The following is a 26,048-nucleotide window of genomic DNA, read 5'->3' as shown; positions in this document are numbered from 1 at the left end:
TATCATTTTCCCCAATCACCCAATATGTATTTATTAAGCAACTGATATGTTTCAGGCACTGTGCCCTAACCTTTATTTGTCAATTATGGTTCTATGTATTTTTATTTCAAAATTTGTTCTGACTTTATTGTATATCAGTCCCCTTCCCCAGTTCAAAATTCTTGCTGTTCCTTACATGTAACATTCCAGCATGCATCTTCCTAACTTTTCCCTAGATGTTTTATACATAGAATACTTTCCCATCTCACTTCTAGCTCTTACAGTTCCTGTTTCCTTCAAAATTCTGCCAAAATCTAATAACATTTTTCATCCCTCATTCTTCTTAGTTTTATTTGAGCATCTGAAACTATTGCTAACCTCCTCTTTATAATTTTTGCTTAACCCATTTTTAAAAATTCTTTTTTAAAATTATTTTTTAGTTTTCAGAATTTATAAGATTTTGTTTTTCATTTTCCCCCTCCCTTTTTCCTTCCTCAAGGTGGTAAGCAATCTGATATATGATATATATATATATATATATATATATATATATATATATATGGTGTTCAATTTTTTCTACCTGGAGAGATTGTTGTTAAATATTTACCAGGTCTCCTCAAGTCTATGAGTAATCCTTCGAAGTGATTGTTTATAAAATATAAACCCACAAGTTCTTCACAGACCCAAATTAAAACATAGAAACAGTTTTGCAGGTTCCATCGCTTTCTTAGGTCTAGGGATATAGAGACTAGGGTCCTTCCCTAATCAGTCTGATAGGTGAATGTGTTTACTTTGAACACAAATCATCTCAATTTATATAGTAAAAGAAGTTGTGTTAAAACCATAAGTACAAAAGGAAAATGGAACTTACGTGGCACTGCACTTTGAAAATAATTTGGATTAGTTTCAATCAGTCGCCTTCTCAGTTCATTTATTCCAACACCAGAAGGACCTGAATGGGGCAGGTGGGGAGAAAAAGACTGTATATCGAAATCATTAAATATGGATGACTATAATTATATAATGATGAAGTCATATAATGATGAAAACATCAACATCGCTTTTTAAAAAGAGAAAAAAGGAGAGAGAACAGATGAAGGCTGAATTACACAATTTTCCTTTGAATAAAGTTGGACAGCTCTAAAAGATAGTTAGGAATTTTCCTGCTGACCTGTGGATCATGATCTGCAATCCTTGAACTTTTAGGGTTGGTAGAGAGAGGAGCTAGGTATCCCGGGAACTTGGTGGTGTCTCCTTACCTTTGTCTTACAGAATCCCTAGTTTCCCTCAAAGTCCTGCTTAGGTGTTATCTCCTGCTATAGACTTTTGCTATATTGTCAGAGCTTTCTGTCAATCTTCCCTCTCCCATAACTTTATATTTATTTTAATGTCCTTATCTGTGTACTTGTTATTTTCCCCTAATGGAATATAAGCCCCTTGAGAGCAAGTCCTGTTTCATTCTTGTATCTCCAGTGCCTCTTCTGGTTTCTGGTACATAATTGGTGCTCAATAAATGTTTAATATATTGAATTAATTACTTAATCATTTTCTAAAAAATAGTTTCTAAATGGGAACATAAAGTACAGTAGAGACCTGTTGTAATATGACTTGTTATTATAGATACTCAAATAATAAGTTATATTATAACAAAGACTTTGCTGTACCTTAGAAGTAAACTCCCTGATATAAAATGAGGGTGGGAGGGAGGGAGGAAAGGGAATACATATTTGTATAGTACCTACTACATGCCAGGCACTATGCTAGGTATTTTACATGTTTTATTTCATTTTATCCTCACAGCAACTCTGTGAAGTAGGTGCTATTATTAGTCTTATTTTAAACTGAGGAAGTTGAGGAGGTGAACAGAGATTAAATGACTTGCCTGGGATTACACAGCTGGCAAATTGATGAAAAATACAGTTGTCCTGTAAAAGAGGGTAGCCCTTTGCCTTTATTTTCCCTTCTATAAACACACCTGCTGATAAATCTTTATAAATGCATTTCTATCACCTGGCATTTAGCACTAAAAATGCAGGAATATACATCAAAGCTTTTGATTTGTGTAAGGAGTGACAGTTTCCATTAGGATGGCAATCAATCTTGGGACCTACCTACAAGCACAATCAGGCGATGCTTATCCGAAGGATGCCGCTGATACCTTACCACCTCCTCATACGGGGCTCCCAGAGCATTGTAGCAGCTATTGGAGCAGAGAATATAGGCAGACTGCTGGCTGGTGTAAGATTTTCTGCGACAGAGGCGCATGCTTCTTCGGAAACCAGCTGAGGAGGATAAAAATCAGATCAGTAATTACCAGCAGTTTTAAAAAAAAAATCTGAAATAGCACAAACATTGTTAATGCTGTAAAGTTACCCATGTATATATCCTGTAAATAAAAGGCTATTAAATAAATAAAAAAAAAAGAAATAGCACAAACATTGTTTGGGAGTAAGAAGCACCCTTAAATCAACCGTTTAAGTCAGGACAGTGGTGACTTCTTTGAGCAGAACCTCAAATAAGGAGGCTGCTGGGGAGGCTGCCTCTAAGTGGAGAGGAAATAAAGGGCTGAGCTCTCTTGGAACTTGAACATTCTGCAAGTGGTGGTTGTTGTAATGTCCATGTCATTACTGAGGTGATGCCATTTATATGCAGGTGAATTGACTTAAGTGAGGGAGGGCTGCGCAAGGTCACCAGCCTCACTTTCTCCTCCTGAGCCATCTGGATCCAGTGACAAAATACTTTGCTTGCTTAGACACTGTGGATCACTTTCTTCCCCTTGATACTCTTCTCTCTAGGTTTTTGCAACACTGCTCTCTCCTGGTGCTCCATACCTGCTCAGTTTCTTTTTCTGAAGCATCATGCAAGGCATGGCCACTACCAATGGATGTCACCTAAGGTTTCGTCCTCCACTTTCTTCTCTTCCCCTTCATTACCCCATTTCACTTCACTTAATGATCTCCTCAGCTCCATGGATTATATAATCATCTCTATGCTGATGACTTTCAGATCTATTTATCAATCCTTAAGGCTCAATCTTGATAACTTTCCTTTTATATCCAACTGCCCATTAAACATCACAAACTGGATGTCCAATAAATATCTTAAGCTTAATATGTCCAAAACTCATCTTTCCCCTAAACCATCCCCTCTTCCTAATTTTCCTCTTACTATCAGGGATAACACCATCTTCCCATCACACAGGCTCACAGCCTGAATATAGTCCTAATTCCTCACTGTATCACCACTCCCTTACTCCCCCATAGCCAATCTTTTGCCAAGTCCTGTCATTTCTAACATTGCAAGATTTCTTATATATGCCTTCCTTCCTCTGACACCACCACAAACAACCCTGATGAAGGCTCTCCTCACCTCACCCCTACAGCACTGCAATAGCCTTCCACTAAATCTCCTTGCCTCGGGTATACCCTTTCCATTCTAGCCTCCTTCCTAAAGTACATTTATGACCATATCACCCCCCAATTCAATAAACTTCATTGGTTCCTTATTACTTCTAGGATCAAACAGAAAATTTTCTTCTATTTCACTTTTAAATCCCTTCATAATCTTGCTCTTTCTACCTTTCCCTACCCCCCTCCAAGACCTTTCTGATCCTATAAACAGAACTTGCTATTCCTCAGAGAAGACATTCTATTTCCTGACTCCATGCATTTCCACTGTCTTCCATGCCTGAAATTTTTTCCTTTTTATCTCATCTTCCTGGCTTCCTTGAAGTCTCAGCTAAAAATCCCACCTTCTACAGGAATGATAATAGTCTCTTTTTAATATGATCTCCAAATTAATCTTGTATGTATTTTATTTGGACTCAGTTGTTTTCATGTCTACCTAGTTAGATGGCAAGCTTCTTGAGGGCAGAGCCTTTCTTTGTATTCCTACTGCTTAGAACAGTGCCTGTTACATACTTGTAACATAATAAATGCTTGTTACTTAACTTGGAGTACAATCAGAATTTGGGGTAGACAAGCGAGTGAGAAGGAAAAGGACTATCTATAGTTTCCTATTTTAACTGATGCTAAACTCTGCTGTTTTTATGCTGCTAATGAAAAACAAGTATATTCAGCACCCTCTAAATCTGGTACTCTAGGACAATGCTTCAGTTATCTTGTCCTAATTATAACTTTGGCAGAAATCCATGAATGACAAGAACCAATATAAAGCATATTACTTCATGTTCTTCTCTCTTACCCTAAAATTATTGGCCATTATGTCTAAAGAGAATGTGGAAATGGAATGAAGACAAAAATGACCAAAAAAATCCAACTTATTGGATTGTGAGTTAAGGAAAGAAAAGCAATATCTTCTTTTAACTCTCCCATTCCTGTGAGTTAAGGAAGGAAAAGCAATATCCTCTTTTAACAAATGGGTAATCTGAGAAACAGAGACACCAGAATCAATGGTAAATTTATTGGGAAAGGTAGAAAGAGGTAAGATTATAAAGAGCTTTAAAAGTGAAAAAGAAGAAAATTTTATACTTGATCCTAAAAGCATAAGGAACCAATGAAGTTTATTGAATTGGGGGGTGACATGGTGATAAATGTACTTTAGGAAGAACATTTTAGGAAGGAGGCTTATAGAATCCTTGATTTCCTAACTCCTAAACTCCTGGTCATTTCACTAGACTAAATTGCCTCTGGAGATCTTTTTGAGCAGAGATTTTTTTGTCTTTATATCTGTATTGCCTAGCACAATGCCTGGCAGTTAAGCAGTTATTAAACATTTATTAAGGCTTAGTATGTTCTAGGCCCTGAGCTAAAGATTGGGGAAACAAAGAAAGGCAAAAAAATAATGCTTGTCCTTAAGGAACTTACAGTGTAACAAAGGAGACAGCATGCAGACAAGCTATGTATAAAATAAATTGGAGGTAATCAAGAGAAGAAAACTACTAGAATTAAGGGGGATCAGGAAAAGCTTTCTCTAGAAGGTGGAAATTTTTGTAAGTAAACTAGGAAAGCCAGGAAGCTAAGAAGTCATTCTGGGAATGGAAGAGCATCAGTGAAAATGGCTGGATTCAAGAAATCATTTTGTTCAAAGAATAATAAAGAGGTAAGTTGTCACTGGTTTGCAGAGCATGTGTGTGTGTGTGTGTGTGTGTGTGTGTGTGTAGGATACAAATTGTAAAAAGACTAAAAAAGTGGAGAGGTACCAGATTGTGAAAGATTTTGTAAGTCATTCAAATTATATTTGATCCTGGAAGTAATAGAAAGTCATTATAGTTTCTAGAGTGTGTGTGTGTGTGTGTGTGTGTGTGTGTGTGTGTGTGTGTGTGTGTGTAATAGATTTGTGATTTAAGAAGATCACTTTATTGGCCAAGAGGAAGAGAGATCCATCAGAAGGCCACTGCAAAAGTGTGAGGTGACAATGGCCTTTACCAGGGTGGTAACAATGCCCAAAGGAGAGAAATTAGAGATGTTTTGAAGATGGAGATGATAAGACTTGATTATTTTTTGTTTATGAGAAGTGAGAAAGAGAATCAAAATTGACATCTAGATTGTGTAACTGGAATGGTGGTACCCTCAACAGGAATGGAGAAGCAAAGAAGGTACATTTTTAGAGAGATGATGATGCATTTTGGACTTGTTGGGTTTAAGATATCAATGGGATATCCAGTTTGATATGTACTAGAAAAATCTAAGATAGGAGATTTGAGATTAGGAGAGAGATTAAAGCTGGATAAGTTAAAAATCATCAGCACAAAGAATTGTATTCATGAGAACTAATGAAATAGCCATGTAAAATACAGAAGGGGAAGAAAAGAGGGCCCTGGACAGAGCTCTGATGGATATATATGATAACTGAGTGGATAATTAATACTTAACAAATACTTATTGATGAATTAATTGTTATATATTTTCATTATTCTCATCTTTTATCTACTTTCTAAAATAATTTCAGGTTTAGTTTCACATTCAATTAAACTGATATTTAGGACCATCCTGAATTATAAATTAAGTAAGGAACTACTAGTGTGATTTCATGATTTCCAAGAAGTTCCTTCTATGTTTCACTCCTCCCTCTTCCTCAAGAAAGTGTCTCTTCCATCCAATGGTTAATTCCTATTCTAAGCTTCATTCCTTCTTTATTTCTTTAATCTACAGCTTTGATCCCTATTAAAACAAATATACCTTGGGGAGGTGAGGCAAAAATATATTAAGCTTTAGTCAGTCACATACATATCTGCTTGAATGAGTTTTTGGAACCCTCCCTTCCAATGGGTTTTGATAAGAAAGCAAAATGAGTTGGGTACTTGAAGAAAATGGCAAAAAGTGCCAGGAAAAAAAGAGCAAAGGATCCCCAATCTGAGGGTCATCAAAGACAAATTTCACCTACTTTTGGCAAATTTTAATTTTCCTTTTCAAGGAGGAGGCAAAGTTCCAGAGATATCTATCAATTCCTCCTGGAACCTACATTTAGACAATCTATGTGTACATATATTACACACACACACACACACACACACACACAATCTAGTTAGCGTGAAGTTGAGGAAACATTCCAATAGGATACAGTATGTCACAGAGCTGGCTGGAGGAAGATCAATGAGGAAAAAAGATCAGCAAGAGTTGTAACTAGAATAGAATACTGCTTTTCCCCAAGTTACTAATACCCAGCAATGTGTGTACTCCCTACCTGAGGCAACTGTGGTCTTCATACTTTACCACCTGGTCCTTCAGAGGGGCAATATGCTGGTGCCCCTGAGAGCTCACCCCAGGATCTCATGAGCAGAGGAATCCCCTTCCCTAGCCTCACCCTAATCCTCTCTTACTGTGTGTGTGTGTGTGTGTGTGTGTGTGTGTGTGTGTGCCCTAGCATCATTATTAATCTTTCCCTCCCACAGCAGAATTTTCATTAGGAGCAATTTTGGCTATAGCTTATAGGTTATAACTATAACTATATATATATATATGTATGTATATATGTGTATACATATAACTTGTTTAGCTCTGGTTATGAACTACAAATGTGTCTCTTGGGGGTAGGAAAATACAAACAATGAAAAGATCAGAAGATTGCTAAAAAGAAGAAGGCTTCAGGCATATTGGAGAAAGAGTTTGCAACTGTCTGTAAGGAGAATTATCATTGAGAAGGGTATGTCAGACATAGTATGAGCCCAACTAAACCATACAACAAAGATTCATTTATCACCTACCTATGAAGAACCGATGGTCATATCCAGCAAATTCCTTTTCATCTAAGTCATGATGAATGAACAGTCCACAGCAGAAAATTGGGTGGAGGAGAAAGGATTGTGGTTACTGTCCTCATTGAAGTTATCCCCACATTGACAAACTATTTCATTTCAACAGGTAGCAACAACATAACTGATGTAATGATAAGTCTGTACATAGAAGCCCCCTTGGGAATGCCCTAAATGCTTTGGATTTCATCATTCCACGAAGATAGACATTTTTAAAGTGTCTAGCACAAACGATATGTTGGATCTCTTTGCAAACTAAGATATCACAATTCATTTTCAATATATTCAAGAATCCAAATGCCTTTTAAAAGATGTATAAAAAAGAGCAGTAAGGGTCACAATAAAGATGCAAAATCTGTGTGCATCTTTTCATGCATGGTAACTGAAAATAGAAATTAAAATTTTAAATAATACTAGATTTGGGCTTTTAAACCTTTGGTGGGCAGGAGCCATTTAATACAGCAAATACAATACATTCATTATTTAGGTTTGTTTGACTTTAAATGTAACTTATTGTGAAGAAATAAAAATCAAATAGGACGACTCTGTGATCCTTAATTGTTTCTCCTAGGTTGACAAAAGATACAGACATTTATTTCAGATAAGGGAATAAAAAAATCTGCTCAGAATTTCTGATTCAGAAATGAGCAATTTTAGTTGTATACTGTAAGATGCAGTCATATTTTATACATAAATACTTCAGTTTGGCATTCCAGAGAAACATCTATACTAAAAATGCTTTGAGGATAGAGTTTTCAAATTAATTTCCTCCTGTCTTCCTCTACATACATGCACAGAGCCATTACTAGGGTGGCAAGACCAGGTTTTACCTCAGGGTCTCAACACTGGAGATGGGAATAAGGATTCTTTTTTCTCTATGGCAGTCAAAATCACTGATCCTGAATTTTGAATTTCTCTGTAGTGCCCTCTCCCAAGGCCCAACTTTCTCTTAACTACTGCAACAGAACTAGACTTTCTTAGGGAACAATGGCCTACCCTCCATTTCCCAAGTCAGAAAGCTCTCCCTTCCAATGTCTCCATTCCTGACTCCCCCCAATAAACAACTAGCTTTGTCCTAGGTGAAAAAATTCCTAGTTATATCTTTGTGCACATAAATATATTTGCAGTATTATAAAATGGTATAGAGAACACATTCTTTGTTTTGGAATTTTGCAAATGCATATCTTCATTTCTTTTCTTGTGATTAAATACATATTTCTAAATGAAACAAGTAAGGAGGAAATATCTACTAGGGATATAGCCATATATAATTAGGGGATGTGTCTCTATGTGAAATACATTTCATTATTCAGTTGGTTTTTATCCTTTTAAAAAGGATATTCTTCATAATTTGATATTTAATAATCTATTTTTTTTTTTAGAAATCTAAAACGAGTTGCCAAGGCAAGTATTCACTTTGTGGTACTGACATACTTTAAAGGTGCTTCTCTATTGCATGTACAGGAAAAAAGTTGTTACCTTCCGAGAGCTCCTCTGGATATTCAGATAAAAGCAGAAACAAACATTAAAAATTAAAATCTGATGCAGTGATGTCAAAGTCCAAAAGAATGATTACTTCAGTGTAACATTTGACATTTCCCTTCAATTTAGTCTCAAATTATAATTTAATTTAAAATACTAAATCAGTAAGAGAAACTGCACACAAGTGAAAAGCATAAACAATTGAAACTAAATGTAAGGATTTAAACATCCTCAGTGAGCAAATACATTATTAAATGAACATGGGAAATTTGAAAATCACATGTCATTCATTTAAGTAGGATTTACTTCTGTGAACTAAATACTTTATTATTATATAATTAAGACAATACACATTTATTGCACCAACTACCCTACAACATGCTTAAATGATGACAAAATATAGGATTTACATGAATAAAATTAGAGTTAAATTGTTCACTTTTTTTTTTTTACTTACCAGATTCAAATATTTCTTCATCTTTAATTTTCGAAGGGGAAGGAGAAAAAATAGACATATTGCAAGATTTCTCATACCTAGATTATATTATTACAAACACATCAAAACACACATTGTTTCTTAACACAATTCATATTCCTTTACCCTGTTCTACTATAGTCATTTCATGTTTTTGTCCCTTTTTGAGCACTTTTAGCTCTATGTCTTCTTTATATCATATCTCATATAAAAATCATGGCATTTACTAGTTGATCCAGGATTAAAAAGAGTAGGAAAATAGGAAAGGAGGAGGGATCAAGAAAGATTTAGCTAGATAGCAGTTCATCTGAAAAAAAAATTGAGATTGTAAACTTCATATGCATTTGTGATACAACGTTATCAGCCAAAAAGGTTATATTAAGAGAAGTTGCATGCTAAGGTTACATGTACAGAATTGTGTTCAGTTCTTAGCATTATGTTTGAGAATGATAATGATGAAGAGTTTACAGAAGAGGATAAACAGGGTGTTATCCAAAGATCAATTGGATGACCCAGGGAAATTTAACCTCGAGAAGGGACAGGTTGCCCAGAAAACATGATAATCATTTGAAGGGATATCATGTAGAATCAAGATTGGACTCTGAGAACAAAATTAGGAACAGGTGGTGGAGGCAGATTTAGGCATGATGTAAGGAAAAACTTCCTAGTAATTAAAGTGATCCCAAATGGTATGGATTGCTTCAGATGGTGGTGCATTTTCCTTTCCTGAAGGTCTTCAGGTGAAGGCTGGATAACTAATTACTGGCAATGTTGTAGGGAAAATTCTGGTTGGGCTCCAGATTTGACTAGAGGGGCAGAAGTTCATAGTAAATCTGAGACTCTGTGATTCTTTATAATGGATGTAAGCTCACTTGCCTTGGATATTAGCTGCATGGGGATGGAGGGCAGTGCTGATGAAGTTTAATTTATGAAAGGCAAAGGAGTAGTGACAGTGGAAGAAAATGAGGGAGGTAAGGAGGGATCCCCGACCTGGAAGATAGAGGTGGAGTTAGGAGAAAGAATCCTATTTGCCTAAGGGAAGGGGTGGGGGAAAGAGAGGGAAAAAAAATTTGGAACACAAGATTTTGCAAGGGCAAATGCTGAAAATGATCTATGCATATGTTTTAAAAATAAAAAGGGTTGATAAAAAATAAAATTTTTAAAAAAGAGAAAGAATCCTGGGTCCAATGGATCTAGTTTTGAATGGGCAAGGACAGATGGATGAGATAGATATGGCATCTCAGATAAAGCACCTTTGACTTTGCTAGGTTAATTCTTATAAACAGTTTTGAGAAACCAATAAGTATACTCAGCAATATAAAAATAATGTTTTTTAAGCAGGAGTATGCAATTTGTAATAAATAGTCCATGTATAAGTGAAACATTAGAGCACCACAAGAAGTTTTGTGATGTCAATTGTTTTGTAGTAATGAACAACTTTCTAACAACAATTTCACAATTAAATCAAGGCTAGATTAATTGATAGGGCCAAAATACCTTATATTGTTGTGGAGTGTGTGTGTGTGTGTGTGTTTTCCTGAAATCCTTTCTAGGCAATTCTTAAATCTTCTGTATTATGTAGCTGAGAGTTGTTGGTACACATATTACACAAGCCACATATCAGAGCCTTAAAAAAAATCCCAAATGTTAGAACTATACAACAATTTCCTACAGAGAAGATCTTATGCAATAATGGGGAGAGTTTTCATTGTCCTACTCCAGGATCTGCTCCTTCAGCTTCTAAGCAGGAAGAAATCAGGGGATTGGAGTTAAAGACGTGGACAGAGTTTGGGACAGACAAATTCTCTTTTTGAAGGAAGGAAGGAAGGAAGGAAGGAAGGAAGGAAGGAAGGAAGGAAGGAAGGAAGGAAGGGAGAATGGGAGAGGGGAAGGGCAGAAAAGAGGATGGAAGAAATATTGAAAGAAGGGAGGGAGGGAGGAAGGAAAGAAATATTTATATGACATCTATTATGTGACAGGCACTGTGTTTAGCAATTTACAAATGTTAATTCATTTGATCTTCACAATAGGTGCTTATTATTATATCCATTTTTATAGTTGTGGAAACTGAGGCAGACAGATTAATGATTTGTACAGGGTCACCCATGTAGTAAATATCTAAGACCATATTTGAATTCAGGTCTTCTTGACCCCTGTACTGAATGTCCTCAGTCTTAATGCAGTTTTAAATTTTAATAATTACTGAAGTTCACTAAGACTTTTGGGACATGTTATATGGTATGGTATACTTTCAAAGCTTATTTTATTTTATTTTCCTTACCTGCTAGGGAAATTCTTTTCTGAAAAACCTAAACTCTATCTCTGGGAAAAATAAGGAGAAAAAGGGAGTTGTCTACATCTACACCAGGATGATCTAGAGACACTGGGGTCCCTGAAGGCCATGGAAGGTCTGGGGAGAGTGGTACAGAGACAGGAGGAGACCCAGCAATCCAACAGCTGGGGAAGGCGGACTGCATCATGACAGAGAGCCCAGCAGAGCCTGAGCTTGGGGTGGGGCTGAAAGAACTGGCATCCTCCCTCCTCTCATCCCTATAAAAAGTGTGTTTGGACTCTTCTGGATACTTTGAAGATGAGGTCTCTCCTTACATTTACATAACTAGGAGTAGATCTTACCTTCTTCCACACACTTCTCATCAATTTTTATGTCATCCTCTGTAAATGAGCATACAAAGAAAGTCACTTGGAAACTGTCAGCATCAAAATAAAATCCATCACCAAAGGATCTTGGAGTTCACTGAGTCCAACCCCCTCATTTTACAGATAGGGAAACTGAAACTGCGAGTGCCCAGTCCAGGGTCATTCAGTTAGTGACTGAATCAGGATTTGAACTCATGTTCTTCCTGATCCCAAATGCAGTTTTCCATTTATTATACACAGCTATTGCTGGATTTTACCTGATCTGGGCAAAATCAGCCGGAAACCTCAATGATTGATAGCAACATAATTTTCAATATTCTAGGCTTCTTAGAGAAGAAAATAAAACTAATTGACTGTCTCATCTATAACTTATAATATTAAGGAGTTACCTAGCACATTAAGAGATTGATCACAAAGCTAGAAGCAGATTTGAATTCAGGTCTTCCTCAGTGATAACACTAGCAATTGTACCAAAGGCAAGGGCATAAAACGTACTCAGGGCCCAGAGATAGGAAATGTGCCCTTAATTATGCTCAGCACAGGTGGCCAAACAGACCAGGGGATACAGTGAGACCACATTGAGGGTAGAAGTGATGTAGGGGTTCAATTGGTGGATATGGCTGCTCTCTGGTAGCGTCTGACTTAAACTAATTATTCTTGATCTTAGCATCTAAGCCCAGTTGTTTTCTGGACTGTTAAAAGACCAAAAGTGCCATCAACCTCCTCTAAATTTTACTATTTATGCAAAGTCTCAGTTGCCCAGCTGTGATAACTGGTTTTCCTGACTCCAAAGCTAGTAGCTTTTTACTCTACCATATGACCTCTCATCAATGTCACTTGAATGTCAAAGGTTTTAATTTACTTAGGTCTGTTAGGTTAAGTCCATGTCATAATTATATGGGCTTATATAGGGCTTATAAAACAAAGTTCTATAAAACACTAATTACTTGCTCTAAACCTTACATGCAGCCTTGTTCTATGAAGATAGTATGTTTACAATTTACAAATGTTATTTCATTTGATTTTTACAATGGGGCTATTATCCCCATTTTTATAGTTGTGGAAACTATAGTTTCTAGAAAAATAATGTTCTGTAAAAATAGATGCTAAAGTTGAAATTACCATTACAACAATTGAATCTTAATGTTTCTTTAGAGAACTGCTTCTTAATATTTTTGTGCCCAGATTCCTTGGCAGTCTAGGGAAGCCTATATAGCCCCTTCTCAAAATAATGTCTTTAAATGCATAAACTAAAATACATAAGTTCACAATAAAACTAATTATATTTAAATACAGTTATTGAATTTTTTTTAATTTGTGGAGAATACAGCTAGATGGTGCAGGTGGATAAAGCACCACCCCTAAAATCAGGAGGGCCCAAGTTAAAAAATCCAGCTTCAGACACTCAACATTTCCTAGCTATATGACCCTGGGCAAGCCACTTAATGCCAATTGCCTTGCCAGAAAGATTTTTTTTTAAAAAAATAAGGTTTTGGACATCAATGTAAGAACCCCTAATTCAGAACAGGACTTCTTAAACTTTTTCCATTCATGATCCCTTTTCAACATAGAAATTTTTAAAGGATCTATCTCAAATCTGAGCTGAGGTATTTTGGGCAGTATTTATGCATACACAGTGCAAATTACACATGTTGTTTGTCCTTCATTCTCGAGAAGGATTATGACATCAGAGAGGAGACTCCATGATATGCAAGCGAATTGAATTTAACTGAGGGAGAACTGTGCAAGGTCACCTGCCTCACTTTCTCCTTCAGAGTCATCTGGCCAGATATAGATCAGGAGACTGATGATGGCCCTGGATGCAGTGGGGGACCTCGGTCTTTTTAAGCTAAAGTCTTCAACATGTTGTATGTTCAGAACCAGGGCTGCAGTGAAATCACTCAGTGTAATATGGGTAAGCTAGAAACACATTGGATTCATTATGAGTTTGATTTTGAATTTATTTTTGGAGGTTGGTTCAGAAACCTTTTATTGTTGCCAAATTTTTTGTGACTTCCCCATTTAGTTACATGACTCTATATGGGGTTGTGACTTGTGGTTTAAGAAATTTTGATTTCACTATTTCACAATCTTAATGATTTTTATCACCTTTTACAATAGCCTCAAAAGTAGGAAAATACCCACTTTCAATTCCATTTTACAAATAAAGAGACCTAGGCACAGAATGGGGAAATGATTTATACCCATGGGGTGAGTTTATTGGCACAAAGGCATCAGAAACCCTTTTAGGATGTTAACCATTCACAGATCTGAGGCTCTTGGTTCAGAGTTCTAATGAAGAATTACCATTCTTCTGCATGCATTCTATGATGGGCCACAACAAAGTACCGATTTTTGTTATTCACACATTAAAGGTTCCTCAGTCCTGATTTCCTAGCCATCCACATGGTAGTCCAAACCTCATCAGGACCAGTCCCCATTCTAGCTTACCAACTGAACATGGCAATCTCCTTTCCAATGACATCTGATTGGCAACTAATAGAATATAAGTTAATTGAAGACAGGAATGGTTTTTAAATTCATACTTTTGAGTAATGGAATAATTGGTGAACTTTTGCTTCTCAGTATTGATTTCTCTAAGCCCTATGAGGATTTGTTGTGTAAAAGTGTAAAGGAGGATGTCAAAGACTTTAAAAATTTCTCTTTCAATTCATGCTTTGTATCTTTATTTTGCCTATTTTGGGGTTAATTGGCTTTGATCTGTTAATTTCACAAATGTCTTTTTATGATTTAAAATTAGTGACATTTAGTCAGGAGCAGAGATCGAGAAGTACAGTGGGCACTCAATAAATAAATGTTCAATTCAATCAATTGTAGGAATCTTTTGGCAAGACAGACTGACTTTCTTGCTAGAGGACCTAGATTTCCAAATATTGTGGGAGTTGTATTTCTTCCTGACTCAGGAAGATGGGGAGCAGGACTAGAGAGCAGAATTTTCATCTTGGGGAGGACAAAAAAGAAGGCTAATGAAAGGAGAAGAAAGCAATTCCCAATGTCTTTAGGAACTTTGGACCTCTCGTTAAGACAGTCACACCAAGCCTTATCAAAACGACTGTTATACAATCTAAAAACATTTATGAAATACTTACTATATGCCAGGCCCTGTGCTAGGATAGAAAGATCAAAATGAAATAGTCCCTGCCTCAAAGGGCTAACATCTTATCAAATGACTTGAATGGAATTGAATTTTAAAAAACAGCAGTAGGTTTCTGGTAGGTACTACTACTTCTTACCTTCATCCAGAGTGCTCACTGGCCACAAATGATTGAAGCAGGTAATTAAAAAAATTAAAATAAGTAATTCAAAGAGACAGGATATCTAGTATCACAATTTTAAATAGATGTAAATAAAGAAATTATAATAGCTACTGTTTATATAACACTGCCAAGTGCTTTACAAACATTTAATTTTATTTGTACAAAACCTCTGGGAGGTTGGCACTGTTATTATCCCCATTCTTGAAATGGTTAGTAATTAACTAATATGGCTAGGGCTAACTGTCTGAGGGCTAATTTGAATTCAAGTCTTCCTGTTTCCAGCTCCAGTGCTTTAGCCACCATATCATCTGACCCAAAAAAGCCCAAAGAAATGAATTTCTGAGAGTTTAGTGAGGCAGTTATTTTGGGGGAAAGGAAAGAGAAAGGAAAGACTTTCCACCAAACCTGTAAACTCATGTGTAGATTACCATATACTTCACCTATGGTTAAGGTCAACCCCAAGAAAAGGAGAAGAAAACTCCATGCTTACATATGGTAGATTTGAGGTAGGTCTGAGGCTGGAAGGGTTGAGACCACCAGAATTCCCGCTGCTTCCTATGCAAAAAGAAATTCATATCTAAGAGAATCAAACCTACTCCATTTTGCATGACTGCTGACATCTTTTTACTGGTGTTTAAGTTAAGGTTTGTTTTCCTGAGTTAAAGTTTCATTTTCCTGTAAATCATTTCATTTTAAGGAAATTATCCATCACTGTACCATTAATAACTCCTTATAGGATGCAGGTGCATGCAATCAATGGAATCCCCCAAACTCTGGAAAGTCCTAAATCTAAAAATAATTAATATGTTTTTATCATAAAAATCTTTTCAAAGCTTTCTTCAGAATTCTTAACCTGCTGGGGCTTTTGAATCCAATTTCTTTACAAATTCCATGTCTTTGCCCTCTTTGTAGTGGCTAGAAACTGGAAACTGAGTGGATGCCCATCAGTTGGAGAATGGCTGAATAAATTGTGGTATATGAATATTATGGAATATTATTGTTCTGTAAGAAATGACCAACAGGATGATTTCAGAAAGGCCTGGAGAGACTTACACTAACTGATGCTGAGTGAAATGAGCAGGACCAGGAAATCATTATATACTTCAACAACAATACTATATGATGACCAGTTCTGATGGACCTGGCCATCCTCAGCAATGAGATCAACCAAATCATTTCCAATGGAGCAGTAATGAACTGAACCAGCTACGGCCAGAGAAAGAACTCTGGGAGATGACTAAAAACCATTACATTGAATTCCCAATCCCTATATTTATGCCCACTTGCATTTTTGATTTCCTTCACAAGCTAATTGTACAATATTTCAGAGTCTGATTCTTTTTGTACAGCAAAATAACGGTTTGGTCATGTATACTTATTGTGTATCTAAGTTATATTTTAATATATTTAACATCTACTGGTCATCCTGCCATCTGGGGGAGGGGATGGGGGGAAGGAAGGGAAAAACTGGAACAAGAGGTTTGGCAATTGTTAATGCTGTAAAGTTACCCATATGTATAACCTGTAAATAAAAGGCTATTAAATAAAAATAAAAACAAAAAAAAAAAAACAAATTCCATGCCTTTGCTAATAAATCAAATAAGCTTGGACTTTGCCTTCTTGGTCCTTCTATTTTACTCACTACATCATGAAAAAGAGTTGAACTAAAACATCTTATTTATCACTTGATAGATATGAATGACATTCGCTTCTTTATCTTGCAGAATCTTCTCCCAGTGACATAAAATGTCATTTGGACTTAATCAGTGTAAAATTATCAATGTACATCAAGGAAACATAGAGAAGTCTTCAGTTTTGACTCTGAATGTCACATTGAACTAAAGGAGGAGGGCAATATCTACAAATGAAGTCTACTTCAGGTAAAACATATCCATAATAAAGGAGAAGGCTGTGACTGAATGGATTGAGAAGATTACTGGCATCCTAAAATCAGAGACGAATGGAAAGAATATCTTTAAAGCAATTATCACCCATGTAATACACCATATTGGCAGACATTTGCTTGGCTTTACTGGTTCAGAAGCCTCAGGTGATCTACTAGCCACTCCTTCAGAAGAATGGATTATAGATATATACCAACCCTGCCTGGCCATAATAGAAATTCTATCATTTATTTGGCTTATCTTTCTTACTACAGATTTCAATACCGCTTAAAAAATAGTGTTGTATTGACTCACCTACATTTCTTTGAGTTATATTGATATTAAGTATTATTCTCATAATTTATAAAACAATGAGAGATCAAGTGATTTGTAAAAGATCAAATCTTGAATAAGATTCAAATATTCAACCCATAAATATCATCAAAGAAGAGACCAAATTATTCCTATTTGTAGATAATATAATAGTTCACTTAGAAAATCCTCTAAAACAGACAAAAAACTGATATAATTCATTCAATGATCAAAATAAAGACTAAAGCCACAAAAAAACCTGATGTTTATATATTTCAATAGACTTAGTGCTTTGTCAGCTAAATTCTCAAGGAGGTACTTTTAGAGAATGAGACAAAATATACACAATTTTCTTGGAGGAGCAGAAGGTCTAGAATCTTAAAGGGAAATAATTGGGGGGGGGAAGTAAGAATGAAAGAGGACTAGGACTTTTTGAACTCAAGATTAAATTGTGAAGGAGTGATCATCAAAATTATTTGATGGATAAAACCAAATGTATTTATAGCAATACTTTTGTAGTAGCAAAGAACTAGAAACTATGTTAATTATTCAAGAATTAGCTAAACAAATTATAGTATATGTATGTAATGGAATTACACCATAAGAAATGATGAGTAACATGGATTTAGAGAAACCTGAGAATGTTGTGTGAACCAAAGAATAGTGAAATAAGCAGAATCAGAAGAATATTTTTTGCAAAAGGCAAAGAAAACAATTTTAAAAGAGTTAATAAGTCTGATTAGTGTAATGGCCAATCCAATACCATAACAACAAAATGAAGGATCCCAAAGCATCTATGAAAAGATATAGACTAGAGCAGAGGTTCTCAAACCTTTTGGTCTCAGGATCTCTTCATTTTTTTATTAAGGCTTTTCATTTTCAAAACATATGTATGGATAATTTTCAACATTCACCCTTGCATATCCTTGAGTTCCAAATTTTTTCCCTCTCTTCCCCCCACCTCCTCCCCTAGGTGACAAGTAATTCAATATATATTAAACATGTGCAATTCTTCTATACATATTTCCACAATTATCATGCTGCATAAGAAATAGGAGTTCTTCATTTTAAAAAAATTATAAAGACATCCCACAATGAGCTATTATTTATGTGGGAGGGTCTATTGATATGTATGGTAATAGAAATTAAGACATTTAGTATTATTATAAAAATAGTTTGGATCTCATCCCCCTGAATCAGTCTTGGGGATTCCCAGAATCCTGGGGTCATATTTTGAAAACCACTGTACCAGAGGTATTGAATTTTTATATATAGCTAATGCTTTGAATTTTTTTTCTCAACTCTTTTTTATTTGTTACAAAGGAAGACTTCTCTTTGGTAAGGGGAGATATGATAGTGGGAAGAGAGCTGTCATGATAATAATACAAAAAAGAAGAAAAGAGAAAAAATGAAACATTTAAAAATTCTTCAAAAAGAACAAAAAAGTTCTGAAGGGGACAAAAACAAATGAAGGTAGTTTGGGTGCTGTCATATTACATTTAATATACATTTAAAAATATAATCTGTATGCAAAAGGAGTTCATAATTATATACACAATCATCTTTGTTTTTTGCATATTAAAATGTTTGTGTTTTCTAGGCTCATAATAAAAGAAGAAATTAAAAAATATATGAAAACTATTTGGTACGGGTTAAAACATGGGAAAATAGAACAGTGGGACAGACTGTGTAAAACAAGAATCAGAAACAAATGAATTCAATAAACCATGGTTTGATGAACCTAAAAATAAAAACTATTTGAGGATGAGCTCTGTATTTGACAAGAACTAGGAATACTAGAAAAAAGTGTTAGAAATTAGATTTAAACCTTTACACCCCATGTCCACTGTTGCTGATTCTCTGGGACACCAGCCTCCCCTTTACCCTCCCCCCGGGCTGTTTTGTCCTCTGAGACAAGTGTTCTTTCTACCTGCTATCAAAGAAACATCTATAGCTTTGAATTTAGAAGGATTAACTGCATAGGTCAGAGATTAATGATTCAGCAACTGGAATATCAATCCAGCAAATAAGCTATTATGTGAAAAAAAATTTTTTCTTTAAATCTTAAATGCCAGTCTTTATAGAACAATCAAGACACAGTCTTGAATAACAAGGAGTGAAAAGAGGGACTTGGAAAAAACATGAACAGACAACTGAAAAACACAGGTAAATTTGTCAAAGGTTTCACATGTGTGCCAAATGCATTGTATGTTTCAGCCTTGAAAGTGAAACTGAATATGAAGAGAAGTACATACTTTAATTCACACATATTTTTCTTTCCCTGTCATAAGATGTTTTTCTAGGCAAAGAAGCGAGGGTATAGGATTTGAAATAAGGAGGGTCTGTGCTCTAATTGTGGCAGAGACCTTCGAAGCTTTATGATCTTAGGTAATCATTTATCTTCCCTGTCTCAGTTTCCACATCTAAAAATCAGGGAATTGGTTTTGATGATCATCAAGGTCCTTTGTGGCTCTAAACTTATAATCATATAAAACCATGATCCCTGGGAACCCTATCAGCACGACAATATCATGATGTCATATGACACATAGTGTAAATTCAACGTGTTCTGTGCTAAACAGATCTGAAATTTAATTTGTTTGCCAAGCTCAATATTGCCTGAAAAGACTCACAAGCCATAAAATGATGCATTTTTATCATCTTCTTATATAATCTAAAGCATCTCAAAAAATGAGCCCCAGAGTTATTATTGAGATATTCCCAAGACCTCAGGAGGCCAGAGACTCAAGAATGTCATGGGTTATATGAGGATTTGACCCCTCCTTCTGTTTATCTCTTGGCTAATGCACTAATCCTATAAATCTATAATCACCTCCAGGTCAAATGATCTCTAAGAATACAAACAGGCTTGCCATTTTTGTTGAGTCAGGGATAAAACAAAATCAAAGATTCTCTTTTATGCAAAATGCTTTTTGATATTAAAAAAATTTTAAGGAGAAAAAGATAGGTTGTTTAAGTAAACCAGCACAGAATTTAGCATGGTAAAATTCTGCTGTGTGTTCTTTCAGCTGTGCCCTTCACCTAATCCTTCATTTGCTATTCATTCATTCATTACTTATCAACCACTTAATATTAATCCTTTTGCAGACTTGACAATAGAGGTGGTAAGAAATGACCAGCAGGATGAATACAGAGAAGCTTGGAGAGACTTAAATGAACTGATGTTAAGTGAAATGAGCAGAACCAGGAGATCATTATATACTTTAACTATGATACTGTATGAAGATATATTCTGATAGAAGTGGATTTCTTTGACAAAGAGAAGATCTAACTCAGTTTCAATTGATCAATGATGGACAGAAGCAGCTACACCCAAAGAAAGAACACTGGGAAATGAATGTAAACTGTTTGCATTTTTGTTTTTCTTCCCGGGTTATTTTTACCTTCTGAATCCAATTCTTCCTGTGCAACAAGAGAACTGTTCGGTTCTGCACACATATATTGTATCTAGGATCTACTGTGACATATTTAACATGTATAGGACTGCTTGCCATCTGGGGGAAGGGGTGGAGGGAGGGAGGGGAAAAATCAGAACAGAAGTGAGTGCAAGGGATAATGTAAAAAATTACCCAGGCATGGGTTCTGTCAATAAATATTAAAAAAAAGAAAAAGAAAAGAAAATAGAGGTGATATTTAGGTCCAAATTTGTAAGGACCTGTTTATCCATTTACCTTAGACTACAGAATAGTAAGATGTATGTTTTATGTGTCTACTTGGAAGGAGATGATGGTGAAAAGGGGGGGAAATGAGCTAATCAAAGAGGGTTTTTGTGGGGGAGGGAAAGGAAATAAGCATTTATATAGTACTTATTATATGCCAGGCACTATGCTAAGTTCTTTACAAATATTATCTCATCTAATCCTTAGAACAACCTATTATTATCCCCACTTTTATAGATGAAGAAACTGAGGCAGATAGAGGTTCAGTTTTTTGCCTAGGATTATACAGTTAGTATCTGAAGTAGGATTTGAACTTGTCTTTTCCTGATTCCAAGTTTGGGCTTGGTACCACTAAGCTGTTCCATGACTACTGATTAGTATGTCCACTGACTATGTGTGATTATGGGCAAGATACATACATAAGCATTGAACATATAGAAATAAAGAACTTTAAAAAAGAATAGGAGTATAAAAGATGTCTCTATGTGTATGTAAGGAAAATCAGGTAAATGTAGGACAGAAGAACAAAACAGGGAGGTCACAAGATGTCAAGGTCAAGGGATAACAGGTGGATTACCAGACTATTTTCCTTGCAAGGTCAAAAAAAATTAATGAAGGCCTTTAGCCCTTTGTGAGCATCCCTGTGATGATGTCCCAAGAGGATAAGGACAAGCAGCCCCCAGGTCAAGTGGGCATGGATTGGTCGTGATCTGCATCACTGAAGAGAACATGTACACAGAAGCAGAGCTGAGATGATGGAGTAAAGGCAGGAACTTGTCTGACCTCTCCCACAAACCGCTCAAAACTCCTTTAAATAAGACTCTAAACAAATTTTAGAGCATCAGATGAAGTAGAACATTTTCCAGGTCAGCAGAAAAATGCTGTGGCACTAGGGTGGGAGTCCAGCAGGCAATACTAGCCTAGACTGCACCAGCCCAACCTCAGCCCCAGCCCCAGCAAAGCAGGACTCTCTTGCTTTAGCACACTAGATTTTACATCCACAGGTGTCGAGACATTCCTAACAGTTCCAGGGCAGAAAAGAGGACTTATAATTAGGTCCCTAGAAGGATCTCTGAAAACAGCTGCATAAAATTCCTGAAGCTTGGGGTGCATCCTCCACCCTGGAAACAGAGCCCTACTTTAACATAGAGTTAAAAACCAAGTGGCTAGAAAATTGAGCAGAAAAAGTTTCTATTAAAAGTTATTATGGGGAGAAGGAAGATCAAAACACACTCAGAAGAAGAAAATAAAATCAAAGCTCCTACATCCAAAGCTTCCAAGAAAAATAAGAATTTGGTTCAGGCTATGAAAGAGCTCAAAAGGAATTTTGAAAATCAAGTAAGAGAGAGAGAGAGGAAAAATTAGGAAAAGAATTGAGAGTGGTGCAAAAGGAAATACAAAGAGCTAATGAGAAGAAGGTCTTAAAAAGCAAAATTGGCCAATTGCGAAAGGAGGTACAAAAGGTTACTGAAGAAAATCATTCCTTAAAAATTAGAATTGAGGGGCATCTAGGTGGTGCAGTGGATAGAACACCAGACCTGAAGGCAGGAGGGCCTAAATTCAAACCTGATCTCAGACACTTAACACTTTCTAGCTGTATGACCCTGAGCAAGTCACTTAACCCCAATTGCTTCAGGAAAAAAATTAGAATTGAGTAAATGGAAACTAATGACTTTATGAGAATAAAACAAACTAACAACACCTCAAAAAAAATGTAAAAAAAAATAGAAAAAATGTAAAATATCTCATTGGAAAGACAACTAACCTGGAAAATAGATGCAGGAAAGACAATTTAAAAATTATTGGTCTACTTGAAAGTCATAATCAAAAAAAAAGAGCCTGGACATCATCTTTCAAGAATAAAAAAAACTGGCTTGATATTCTAGAACTAAAGGGTAAAAGAGAAATGGAAAGAATCCACCGATCACCTCCTGAAAGAGATCCCAAAATGAAGAGAACATGTAATTCAATGAGATCACAGCTCCATGTGGGTATTTGAGAACATAAATGTCAAATATTATCATCATCATCATCACTGTATCCTAGGATTTAGAGCTGGAAAGGATCTAAGAGATTATCTCACTCAGTCTCCTCTTTTTGCAAATAAGAAACTGAGGTAAAGTGCAGTTTTACAGATTTAGAGCTGAAAGTGATCTTCAGATTCATCTGATCAGGATTAGGAAACTAAAAGCAAATTACTTAAAGTGAAGTCCCTATGATCTCACAGACTGTAAGTGGTAGAACCAGTACTCGAACTCCAAGCTCTCTTTTCCATTGTGTCACACAGCCTTTAGTTTGCATGACTTGCCTAGGATCACATAGGTAGTACTGGTGAAAGCCAATAAGCAAACCCAGACTCTGATTCTAAACTGCACCATATTTCTTACCATTCATTCAATAAATAAGTCTATCAGAAGGGAAGAATGTAGTGATAGAAGCTTTTGATGGCATAATGAATAATAAAAAAAGGTGAGTGGCAAATAAAGAATTGGTTGCTGTGTCTTCAGCACAATCCAGGGGATAGGGTACCTTGATTGATCAGTCCTGCTATTACAATTCATTTCACAGGATTATAAGTGTGCACACAAGTATCAAAACTTTGCAACAAAGTCCCTTAAAACTTCCTCACAGGCTAAAATTTGACATAAATAAAAATAGGCTTCCTAAGCAGACTTTTCTGTTGGGGGTAGGGAGAGGGAAAACTGTACTGATCAGGTATCATGAATATCCCATTGAATCTCTCCATGTAAATTCACAAATTGGCAGTGTAGTTTATCAGTCTGCTTCACCATATAAATTCATAAATTGGCAATGTAGTTTATCATTCTATCTCTTGTGAGTCTCTGGTTATATAAATTAGCTCCCAGGATCTGATCATAAAATGAAGTGACAAAATGGAATTTATGAACATGCAAAGCCAATGACCAGAAATTAGACCGATGATAGAAACATCCCATGAGATCTCTACATGAGATCACTCCTCTTTTCTTTTCTTCTCTTCTCCTTCTCTCTCCTTTCCACTTCTCTTCCTTTCACTCTCCTTCCCTCTATTATCTTAAATACAATAGAAACTTAAGCAAACCTCTGTTTTGCTGTGATTAGCGTTTAGAAGTAATCAATTCCCCTACCTCTTCAGAAGGTGATTAGAAGGGACAAGACCAGCACAAGTACCAAAGTCAGAGAGTTTCCTGGCCTGCCACCAGAGAGAGTCATTCCGATCCACAATCTGGAGGATCTCCCCTTTTTGGAAAGGCAAACCAGCATCTGCACAAGGAATAATGGGATCCTGCCAGGGACAGTACTTGGCCATTGTTCGAACATAAACCTGGTGGAAAGCATACAATTACATCAAAAGAACCTTTACTGAGAAGAATAAAACAATTCACCTCTTTATACTCATTTTCTCCATTTTCTCTGCCCACTTTTACTCCTATCCCCATAAAAGGGATTACTGATTATAAATTCCTAACATGTAAGGAAGGTGAATCTTTGAATTCCTTCCAGGAAATGGTACAGCTATGAAAGTAAATTCTTACCTTCTTCTCCCCACATACCCTTCTCTTAAGTAGATTCCCCTCTTTTTGCTAGGTCTTTAAGAAAAGCACCCAACTCTAATCTATTAATATTCCACTTGATTCAAACCTTGAAATTAGTATGAATAATCAGATTTTCTTCCTCTTAAAAGCTCTTGAGAGACCCTCACTTTATCTGTTTCAGTATTATCCTTTAGGCTAACTCTATCACTGGGAGTAAAAACAAATTCTTTGAAGTAGTTCTAGGACAGAAAGTGTTCTATTCACAATTCTTGTTAGAATAGAACCCAAACTCTCTAATACCCTTATAAATTCACAGAGGGTTTCTCACAGCAGGTTTATATCTTCATAATCTCTAATTCAACTCTAAATCAGGATGATGACTATAAATAAAGTTATTAATAATAATCACTAATGACAGCCATAATATTGGTGATTATGGTTTTTGAAACACAAACTAACTGCACACCAATATTCTAAAGCATGAAGATTACTATCTAGTAATTCTATAATTAGTATAATTGTCCCACTGTATTATGACACCCAAGTGCTATCAACTAGATGTTTTGCTTAACCAAATTGCACATTTCTCTTAATGTATTACTGGAGTTCTTCCTTCTATTATTTATTTCCTCATTTTGCCTCTGATATCATGAGTCTCTGAGTAAGAAATATGTCATATTCCACTCAAAAAACATTTATTAAATATCTACTACACACCAGGCACTGCACTGTAGGACTACCAAGACCAAAAAGAAATCATTCCTACACCCAAGGAGCTAAGAACACTGGCATTGGATATTGAGGAACAATTATTATGATTTTCATAATTATCAAGATGATCTGTGTAATAAACTAATCATTTAGATTTCTCAGAGCTGCCTCTTTTGGCTAGGGAGTCAGTTACAACACAGCTTGAAATGATCAATCAATTCTTGACCTTGCCCTCCTATGTATATTAAGTGAAGTGAATCAAGAATTCACTATAACCTACAACCTGTTCCAGTTATAGAACTTTGGTCCTGTACTCCCATCAAGTAATGAACTTTGGTATTTGAAATAATTGAAATAAATGAATTGTACTCATAGGACTAGAGAACACCCATGTTATCCTGCCTTTGTGGGCTTGTCCTGGGAAACCACTTAAACCCTGAAAATTACTATATTGTAATTCACCTTCCCTCTCTCTTCCCATTTATGATTTGTATATAATATCTCTACCTTCTTGCAACAGGAGGTGGTCTCCTGCCCAGGAAAACTTCCAGTTTGCAAACTATATTCCTCATTCTGAAAGTGAATAATTAAATGGCTATTTGATCTCTAAAACCTGTCTCTGCTTTGTGCAGCAATAGCTATCCATAGTTTAGAGACCAAGATAATAAAATTTGGTTAACAATATCATATTTGACAACCTTTATTGTGACATAGCTATCTGGAGAAATGATTTGTTGAAGTCTTACCATTGTCTGGTTATAAATAGGGCGATCAGACACTGGAACCACCTTGAACATGATTGTGCCATGAGACATAGCCTAGAAAATTTCAAGAGGAGAAA

At 35.9% G+C, this 26,048-nt stretch overlaps 1 protein-coding gene across 1 annotated transcript in view; it reads right to left on the bottom strand.

The window, feature by feature from the left end:
• Positions 1-26,048, bottom strand: part of MPP4 (membrane palmitoylated protein 4) — a 47,414-nt gene that overhangs the window by 5,520 nt on the left and 15,846 nt on the right. The window contains exons 8-13 of the mRNA XM_031958325.1: positions 25,954-26,025; positions 24,089-24,285; positions 15,576-15,640; positions 7,145-7,186; positions 2,091-2,261; positions 851-931 (exon numbers count right to left, since the gene is read on the bottom strand). Of these exons, the coding sequence (XP_031814185.1) occupies positions 851-931; positions 2,091-2,261; positions 7,145-7,186; positions 15,576-15,640; positions 24,089-24,285; positions 25,954-26,025 (628 nt within the window). The remainder of the gene's footprint in view (positions 1-850; positions 932-2,090; positions 2,262-7,144; positions 7,187-15,575; positions 15,641-24,088; positions 24,286-25,953; positions 26,026-26,048) is intronic.

This window comes from Sarcophilus harrisii, chromosome 3 (assembly GCF_902635505.1).
Source record: "Sarcophilus harrisii chromosome 3, mSarHar1.11, whole genome shotgun sequence".
In the NCBI taxonomy this organism is placed as follows: Eukaryota; Metazoa; Chordata; class Mammalia; order Dasyuromorphia; family Dasyuridae; genus Sarcophilus; species Sarcophilus harrisii.
The sequence above is the reverse complement of the archived record's forward strand: the minus strand, read 5'-3'. Positions and strand labels throughout refer to the sequence as shown.